The following is a 9,630-nucleotide window of genomic DNA, read 5'->3' on the forward strand; positions in this document are numbered from 1 at the left end:
TTGCAGCTTGGGTCAGTTCACCTGGAGGGGCACAGGACTGCAGGGAAGGTAGTGGGAATATATAGCCAGTATCAGGGGGTGAGTAGATGAGGGAAAAGCTGCTGCATCCGTTCAGCTGCAGTCAGGTGTCCATACACTTCTGTTGTCTCTGTCTATGCATTGGAAAGGTTTCTTTAATTTACTTTTTTTTTTTGTCTTTGGGAAATGTCATGTTCTTCATTGTTTGGTGCTAACAGGAGTGTTTTAGCATAACAGAAAATTGAGAAGGCTTTTGAATGTGGCTTTTCAGGAAACCCAGCAATCCCTTCAAATCATTAAGTCAGTTGCGAAAACATTTTTGTGTTGTTTGTTAATAAAATCTGTTAACTTTGGGATGGCTTTTTTTGCTTGTTTTTTAGGTTGTTTGATATTTGTGTCAAAATAATTCTTCCATTGAGAAAACTTTTGTAACCAAGAACCATGACAGCTGCAGAGAACGTGTGTTACACATTAATCAATGTTCCGATGGATTCAGAACCACCTTCTGAAATCAGCTTAAAAAATGACCTAGGCAAGTAATGGACAGTGATTTGAAGGATACTCCATCGTACCTGAATTATTCTCGCATTGTCTCATTGTGCCTTTCCTAGAATATTGTTTACATTTTATAAACTCAAACAAGTCAATTTGGTGTTTATTTTGTTTGGTTGTTTTTTTGAAATGTGTACATTCCTCTGTTTGCTGTGTTTTGAGAAACTTCATGATATTTATCTTGCATGTTTTGTTTTTTTTTTCCCCCCTCAGTCTGTGCAAAAATTTGAAATCCATTTCTGCCTATCTGTTTGAAGTAATACCTGTTTGGGCTCAGGCAGATTTAGGGAATGCAATGATAAGCAACAAGTTGTCTTATCGCTTGTTCAGTGCACTGCTGTATCTTGCTGGCAGAAATGGCAGTGTTAGTATTTAGTATACATATGACGTCAGAGTGCATTGCAGTATCCTGGTATAAAAGGCTGTTTAAATTTAAGCATTGGAACAGCCATGAAATTTGTTGAACTCGGTTAATTCCAATATGTTGATCCTAGAATTAAGTCTGAACTCCATGCTTCTTTAAATATCTCTTGCTTCCTCCTTATCCTTTTAGTAGAAGTAAGGGTGTGAATTCTATTGATCTGCTCTGTTGCACCCCTTCAGAGGGGGTTTGTATCTTCTGACACTGAAGATCAGTATTCCTGTTAAACTAATGGTGACATGTTAGCCTTCCTGATTTCATAACTACTGTGATTTGTTTTCTTGATTTTTCTGTCCTCTCTAGAAAAAGGAGATGTCAAGTTGAAGACAGAGGCCTTGAAGAAAGTAATCATTATGATTCTGAATGGTGAAAAACTACCTGGGCTTCTGATGACCATTATACGTTTTGTACTGCCTCTCCAAGATCATACTATCAAAAAACTGCTGCTTGTCTTTTGGGAGATAGTGCCAAAGACCACTCCAGATGGCAGGCTTTTGCAAGAAATGATTCTTGTATGCGATGCATACAGAAAGGTAGCCCATTATTTATTTCATTGCTTATGTTCCTATACTGGATCTTTATAGAAAGTGTATCATTATGTGTTATTTAATATATGTAAAAATGGTTTATGCTCAGCATTTCCTTCCTAACCGTTTTGTCTCAGTGCTTCAGGGCTGGATAATTGTAGATAACCAGCAGACCTACTACCAAGGAATTTTTATGTGTTCTTTTACAACTTAACAGAAATTTAGCACTTTTCACTTCCGAGTCAGTGAACCTGAAATATGAGGGGTAACCTAATGACCATCTTCATAGTGTCTTGGGACAAGCCATGGTACATAGAAGGACACTATTTTTGGAATAACTTCATTGCGGTGTATTTGGCACACTCCTTCACAGAGATAATAAGGTCCTTCAACTTCTTTGGGAATGGGTTGGAAGCAGATGAATCCAGTGTGCAGGAATGCCTGCAGGGTGAGCTTTCACAGCCCTAGTAATCAGAGAAAACACATACAATGCAGAAAAAAAAATAAATTAAGCTTTGTAAGTTTTACTATGCAGAAATACGTGGTTTTAAATATTGTGGAGCAGCAGTGTTTTAAGAAGGTATTTCATGAGAAGACAGTGGGGTGTCGTTGTGGATGTTGGGAACTTGGACCGTGGGAAAGCTTAGTGTGGGAGAAGACTAGCAAGTGCATTCATCTTAGCTTAACAATTAGGCTGAAGAGCCTGGCATTTCAAATATGTTTCTTGTTGATTTTAGGATCTTCAGCACCCAAATGAATTTATCCGAGGGTCTACTCTCCGTTTTCTTTGTAAGCTGAAAGAAGCAGAACTGTTGGAGCCTTTGATGCCAGCCATTCGTGCATGTCTAGAACATCGTCACAGCTATGTGCGCAGAAATGCAGTTCTTGCAATTTACACAATTTATAGGTAAATGCCAGAAACTATTTAAAGTTGTGGATGCAGAAGACCAAGGCGAGCTTTAGTGATCTGGATAGTTTTTGAGATCTTGTAAACATTTATCAGTCACTGTTGTGGTGTTTGGGGGTTTTTTGTTTGTTTGTTTGCTTTTTCTCCTCTATCTAATGGACTTCTTTGGAAAAGCAAAACGTGGCTGCTGCTGCTTTCTCAAGTGTGACTGGGGTCCTTATATTGTATTTGTATGGGCAAATGCCTTTCTTAATGATCTAAATGTTATTAATAGTAATCATTGTCCACAACCATAAATATAGAAGAATCCTTGCAGGAATATGCATATATAAATTTATCTGAAGCGAGACATTCTTCATGTACTGCAGTTATATACTAAACATTATTGCAGTTGTTACCTGAACAGTGTGGCCGAATATTACTGTTAAAGAGAAAGTATCGATGGGGTAATGTCTTAGCTGTCATGATAACAAACAATTTTTTAAAGCTCTTTGAATCTGTTCACAGTTTCAAATAGCTACACAAAAGCTATGTATCACCAGTTTATGCTTTTTGAATTTTTGTAAATGCTTGTCTTTAGCATATGCACTTAAGCCTTAGGTTCTACTCCTTACCAGTATTTCTTTTAATTATGATTTTTTTTTTTTTTTTAAGAAATTTTGAACATCTTATAACTGATGCTCCTGAATTGATCCATGATTTCTTGGTGAATGAGAAAGACGCAAGCTGCAAAAGAAATGCATTTATGATGCTAATTCATGCAGATCAGGTAAGGATACCTGTCCTCAAACTTGTTTGGTTTAAATACTTCAAAATGTGCTAGGTAACTAGCTAGTAGTTTGTTGGTAGTATAAAGTATTTATATTCATAAAAAAACATATGTAGTAGTGTTAACCTATTTGTGGAATATTTGGTAGCTGAAATAGTTAAAGTAGGTCTTTAGTGCTGTCTTCATTTTAAAGGAGAATTGCTGTATTTGGTGAAGGCATAGGTCGGTGCTGAACACCGTGACTAGTTTTGCCAAGTGAGCTTAACCAGATTGAGAAGTGCTCCATTACCTATGGTTTTATAGCTTTTGTAGTCACATGAGAAAGAAATGGCAATTTCTGTTCAGCTTCAGTTTTGGATTATTTACTCTGCAGGCAATTGCCTTTTGTGCCTGATTACCATTGGTTTTGTCTCTCTTTTTGTCATCTATAGACAGAATGGATTAATTTGCTCTTCAGGTTTACAGTGTTTTCATAAATGGTTTTAAATTTCACATTGAAGGGTTGAATATATGCTGGTTTGTGTTTTGATTTAAATTATAGCTGAGTGAGCAAACTCAGAATAATTTAGAATAATTTATCTTTTATCTGTATAGGATCGAGCTTTGGATTATTTGAGTACCTGTATTGACCAAGTCCAGACATTTGGTGACATACTGCAGTTGGTTATTGTTGAACTAATTTATAAGGTAAAGGGGAAATGTTGTAGCACATTTAAAATAAACGTACATGTTAGATTATATTAGCCTGCTTTTTAAAAGGGATAGAACATTCCTGGAAAAGGCATTATAGCTAGCATTTAGTCCATGTCAGGAATATGTCATTGTTTAGTAGAGCTGAATAAGATTTGTGTCTTGAAACAATAAACTGCTCAAGTGTGCACAGTATAGAGTAATATATCTCACCTGATTTGCTGTGATGTGGGCTGTGTATTATCAGACTGTTATTCATGGACATGAGCTGGGTATCTGTTACAGAAGCTAGTAGAGGCTGTGCCCTTCCTTTTGATCTGAGATTTTAAGACCTTGTGGCATTGCATAGAATTGTCAATAACAACTTTTTAATAGCTTTTGTAATTAGATTTTTACAACTATGAATGACACTTTATCCCCAGAAAAGGTTGTCACCTTTTGCTTAATTTTGTCCTTGTTGTAAGATAATGGAGCAGTTAAGCTATATGATTGCTGTTTCTTTATGTGTCAACTATGCATTGTTCTTACCTAGGTCTGTCATGCGAATCCATCAGAGAGAGCTCGGTTTATTCGCTGCATCTACAACTTACTGCAGTCATCGAGTCCTGCAGTGAAGTATGAAGCTGCGGGTACTCTAGTTACACTCTCCAGTGCACCAACAGCAATCAAGGTATGAAAGTGATGTTTTCAGATCTTTCAGTAGCTTTTAGTGCACTGGAATGAATACTGTATGCCGTACGCTGATACTTTGAAAGTGCGAAGGCTTTAGTAATATGGGGTGTTTAACGCTTCACACGTGAAACGCTGTCTTAAAATATCTCTTAAAATTGGTCACAAAAAAGACTGAGACTGTATTTTGCAGACCTGCAGCTAGTGGACTTCATGTCACTTTGGTAGGGGACAAGCTTGAATACTGTGCAAACTGTTGTACAATAGTTGGTACCAACCTGCAATCTTCTTGGCATGCTTAGCAAAACAGACTAAAGCTGAAGATTTGCAGAGATTGAATGACTTTCTTTACTCATAAATATTACTCTTTTCAGACAAGGGTGGAAACATAAAGCGGTGAAGATTTACATTGATTACTGATTGACCTTGGGTTCCTAGATTTATGTTTGCACAGCTGATTATTTGAGATCATACGGAAATTTTGAACCTGTATGGAAATTTCAAAAATAGAGTATGCCAGTCTAGATTTAGAGTAAAAGCATTGTAAATAGTAATTTCAAAAGACCAGGAGGAGTATTAATTCCAACGTTCTTGCTTTAGCGTAGTCATTTTTGTTGCGTAGGAATATTGTACATAGAAGCTGTCACTAAAACCATCAGATAACGCTGGCAACTATTTTAAATTGGTTTTCATGCCCTGTTGTGTACTTAAGAGCTGACCCAAAGCATGCCAGGAAATTTATCTCTTTATGACTTTCTTTGAATTTGAAGTCAAGTCTGTGTATTGTAAGCTGATGCCATTGTGAGCCTTCCTGTGTAATTTTTGTAATGTGGTGGTGGAATCGATGTTTACGGTGGACCAGAAAGTTTTGAAGACTGTTCTCAGGTTAATTTCTGTGCTAACTCTTTGAGTAGTTGGTTTAATAATAATGCAGAAGGTGTCTTTTCCTGAATTTATGTCTGAAATTTGCCTGTTTCTCCTCTTCATTACTTAAAAAATGTTTTTGATCCTTTTAATTTTAGGCAGCTGCCCAATGCTACATAGATTTGATTATTAAAGAAAGTGATAATAATGTGAAACTGATTGTTTTGGATCGATTGATTGAATTAAAGGAGCATCCCTCCCATGAGCGAGTGTTGCAGGTATGTGAGCTGTCTCTTTTCCTGCAAACTTATGGAAGGCTTTTCTTTCCTAAACAAAACTTTTGAGTGTTGTGATGTATGGAAAAATGTACTTCTGAAGTTTAAATCTTCTGTTGATATGTTTTTAGTAAAAACATATTGGATGGACTTTTATGTTTATGACTTGCTGCTTTTATTGTCTGCATAAGAATTAACAATGGCAAATGCTGTCTTGATTGTAGTAAGACTTAATGATGTAGCTTGCATGGTAGACTTTTCTGTAAATGTAGAATGTATTAAATGAACACTGTGAAGTCCCTAATGCCTGCGATATCTTGCTTGTTTGTCAGTAGATTATGTATTATGTATCCAGAAAGTCTTTGAAAATCATTGAGGATTGAAAATTAGAATTGTATGAAAAGGAAGTCGTTTAAAGCAACAAAGTAGTTATCATTTTCTTATTGTTTCAGGATCTAGTTATGGACATCCTCAGAGTGTTGAGTACCCCAGATCTAGAAGTGCGCAAAAAAACCCTTCAACTAGCTCTGGATCTTGTCTCTTCAAGAAATGTGGAGGAGGTAAAATATATATTACTTTTGTTTCATTACACTATTTTTTTATTCTTTGGAAAAATACAGGACTTTCTTCAATTTTATTTGATCTTTTCTGCAGCTTGTGATCGTTCTGAAGAAGGAAGTGATTAAAACTAATAATGTGACAGAGCATGAAGATACAGACAAGTATAGACAGCTGCTTGTTCGTACATTGCATTCCTGTAGTGTTCGGTTTCCAGATATGGCTGCAAATGTTATTCCAGTGGTATGCAAATGTTTAATTATACTGTCATTAAATATGTTCCAGCTATACCCAAAACCTGGAGAATAACTGAAGCTGAGGTGTTTCTAATAGTGGCCTCACACAAAGCAATACTATTTTTAATCCCTAAAGAAGTATAGGACTTTTGATGCTGTAGTTATTTGTCTTCTGAGACTTTATTTTTAAATATTTAAGAACAACATCAGCTGAAGAGTATCTTTACTTAAAAGTGCAATAATTTGTATCGTTAGAAAAACAATTTTGGGATTATTATAATTGGTAATTGATTGGAATGTACTTAAGGTTGTTTGACTTCAGCTTTGTTTAATGGGAGATGTATATGCAGTTTTATTTTTCTGAATGTAGAAGGAAAATACTATTGTACAAACTTAGCGGTGCTGCTGTTTGTGCTCATGTTCACTCTTTCGTGCTAGCTAATGGAGTTCCTTAGTGATAATAATGAAGCGGCAGCTGCTGATGTCTTGGAGTTTGTGCGGGAAGCGATCCAGCGTTTTGATAACCTCAGACCTCTTATTGTTGAGAAGATGCTTGAAGTCTTTCACGCTATTAAATCTGTCAAGTGAGTCCAAAACATGATATCAGACATTGGAGCACCCTGTGTCTCGCTTGCATTGAATGTATATTGCTGTTAAATATGTACCAAAATCCTTGCAACCCACACACAAAGAAGAATAACTGAAGCTGAGATATATTGGGGGCAGATGATTTCTAGGTACAGCTTCCTTCTTGCCTACTTGTACAAAAGATATATTGGGTGCTTGTTGCATTAATGGAAGAAAATAAATATGAATTTCATTTTTATGATGCAATTGATAATTGTATTTCCACTTGCTAGAAGATAGCATTGTTGATGAAGGCCAACTCTAAAGTGATATATTTGTTAAAATAGAATTACTCAGGGATTATTGCAGCAGGAGTTTGCACTTGTAGGCAACTGGAAACACTTACTATACATTTGTTAGAAAACCCAGTCTAACATAGACTGGGCTTTGCAATCTGCAAAGCTTCTTTAGTACCTTTCAGGGCTGTAAGAGCTTGGTTTTCTGATGGATCTGCAAAGGTTAAGTCATATGACAACTTCTCTGTATCAAGACACCACTCTGCCATTCTTCCAATACACAGGAAACTCTGAATCCTATCTCCATCATCATCTCATTAACTGGGGAAAAAAAACCTCTGAAGCTTTGCTATTTTTTTTTTTCCTAATTTTCATTCATGTTCTTGTTTTTCATTTTCTCCTGTATGAAGAAAAAGTTTGTCTCAGTTAACTGGAGAAATTACAGCTGACTTTATCCCCATACAGTAGAGTTATTCCATTATGATCATAATGAAATTTAGTTTTGTGACTATCAAGATTAACACAGATGAGAATAAATTTGTAGCAGAAAATATATTTCATTTGATATACTTGTTCATTAGTTTACTAAGGCTGAAAGGGTGATTGCTCTTCATCAGACTTGCTTTCTGTCAGTTGTGTCCTTTAGAATTTGTCAAGACTGGCCTTTACCCACCTGATCATAAATCACTTCCCTTCATGCTAGTTTGAGTGTGTCATGAAAGCATGACTTAAGTTACTGTTCTTGTCTTAGGATTTATCGAGGAGCTTTATGGATCCTTGGAGAATATTGCAGCACAAAGGAAGATATACAAAGTGTAATGACAGAAGTTCGCAGATCACTTGGAGAGGTGTGTTTACTTTGTAAGGCTAGTTCTTTGTGGTTTTACTTACTATTATGCAGTGTGTTTTCTAAGAAAAAGATACTTTAAAAAAAATCAGGTAAGATGCAACAGGGTTTTGAGCACTTGTGATATGTAATGGTATGTGCACAAGAAATCTAAAGTAAAAACTAGTTAGGGTTTTGCATTCGTTATTAATTTTTTTTTAAGTAGCATACCTGAAGCTAGCATATACTGAGAATAAGTGATATCTGTTAAGAGGGGAGATGAGAAATTCCTTATTTCAGAAAATTATGGCAGCTTTAAGATACGATTTGATTATATCCACTGACAAAGGAAGAGTGCTTTAAGTCTGGGTTGTTCTGAGAGGGATCTAAGACAATCTGTGCAATGTGAGCTTTATGCATTGGTAGGAGGCTTCTGTATATATTTCAACACCTGCCTATCTCCTCAAATTCTCTCAAAATCGTTGCACTGTAACTGACCTTTTACTTATAAAAACCTTAACAACACACACAATTTTTATTAAAACCTTCTGCAGAACAAAAATATCTTTTTTTATATTAATTGTAACAGTTGTTTCCTGTTTGTTTCTAGATCCCAATAGTAGAATCAGAAATCAAGAAAGAAGCTGGTGAGCTAAAACCTGAAGAAGAGGTGTCTGTGGGTCCAGCCCAAAAACTGGTGACAGAGATGGGCACTTATGCAACACAGAGTGCTCTCAGTAGTTCCCGACCTGCCAAAAAGGAAGAAGACAGGTATTTAAGATTTCATATTAGGCCAGGAGTGACTTGGTTAATTTTTTTTTTTTTTTAAAGTGATACTTTCTTTCATGCAGAGTTTAGTGGTTAGGTAATTCTCTGTTTTAAGGTATTATCACAAGTAGATGGTGTCTGATAGGAAATTGCCTAATTGCTTAGGATTTGTAATCAAAGCTTACTGCATATCAAAAAGGACGTTATTAATTATGGTTTCCTAAATTCTAGTTGATTCTTTATAATTTATACATAAGACCCCTTACAGTTTTAATTGTATACAGAGATGTTGCCTTTAGATTAAAACTTTTTTTCTCGATATCACCTTGCACTATTTAATGCTTGCTATAGTTTATGTCATTGGTAGCTAGAACAATTGCTATATTTCCATAATTACTGCAGATGGGCTACTTCATCTTGACTAGTCATCATCTCAGAGCTACAATGAAATAATTATCCATTACACTTTTCACTTCACTCCCTGTTCTGTGTGGAAATGGCTATGTGACTTGTGAATATCTCTATCTGGAAAATTACTTCTAGGGGAAAAAAAACCCAACTTCTGAAACCTTTCAAGCTTGTTTTGTTTGTACAGTATGGATGTTAAGGTATGAAGATAAGTAGGTGTCGTGATTTAACCTCAGTCAGCAACTGAGCACCACACAGCCGCTCGCTCACTCCTCCCCA

General features: G+C 36.0%; 1 protein-coding gene across 1 annotated transcript in view; it reads left to right on the top strand.

Annotated features, from left to right (window-relative positions):
* The first annotated feature begins 413 nt into the window (after positions 1–413).
* The window catches only part of COPB1 (coatomer protein complex subunit beta 1), an 18,261-nt gene continuing 9,044 nt past the window's right edge, over positions 414–9,630 (top strand). Inside the window, exons 1-12 of the mRNA XM_009288792.2 lie at positions 414–550; positions 1,295–1,524; positions 2,256–2,425; positions 3,080–3,194; positions 3,789–3,881; positions 4,417–4,554; positions 5,576–5,695; positions 6,145–6,252; positions 6,347–6,493; positions 6,925–7,070; positions 8,101–8,197; positions 8,786–8,946. Of these exons, the coding sequence (XP_009287067.1) occupies positions 460–550; positions 1,295–1,524; positions 2,256–2,425; positions 3,080–3,194; positions 3,789–3,881; positions 4,417–4,554; positions 5,576–5,695; positions 6,145–6,252; positions 6,347–6,493; positions 6,925–7,070; positions 8,101–8,197; positions 8,786–8,946 (1,616 nt within the window). The 5' untranslated portion in view covers positions 414–459. The remainder of the gene's footprint in view (positions 551–1,294; positions 1,525–2,255; positions 2,426–3,079; positions 3,195–3,788; positions 3,882–4,416; positions 4,555–5,575; positions 5,696–6,144; positions 6,253–6,346; positions 6,494–6,924; positions 7,071–8,100; positions 8,198–8,785; positions 8,947–9,630) is intronic.

This window comes from Aptenodytes forsteri, unplaced genomic scaffold (assembly GCF_000699145.1).
Source record: "Aptenodytes forsteri isolate BGI_AS27 unplaced genomic scaffold, ASM69914v1 Scaffold8, whole genome shotgun sequence".
Classification (NCBI taxonomy): Eukaryota; Metazoa; Chordata; class Aves; order Sphenisciformes; family Spheniscidae; genus Aptenodytes; species Aptenodytes forsteri.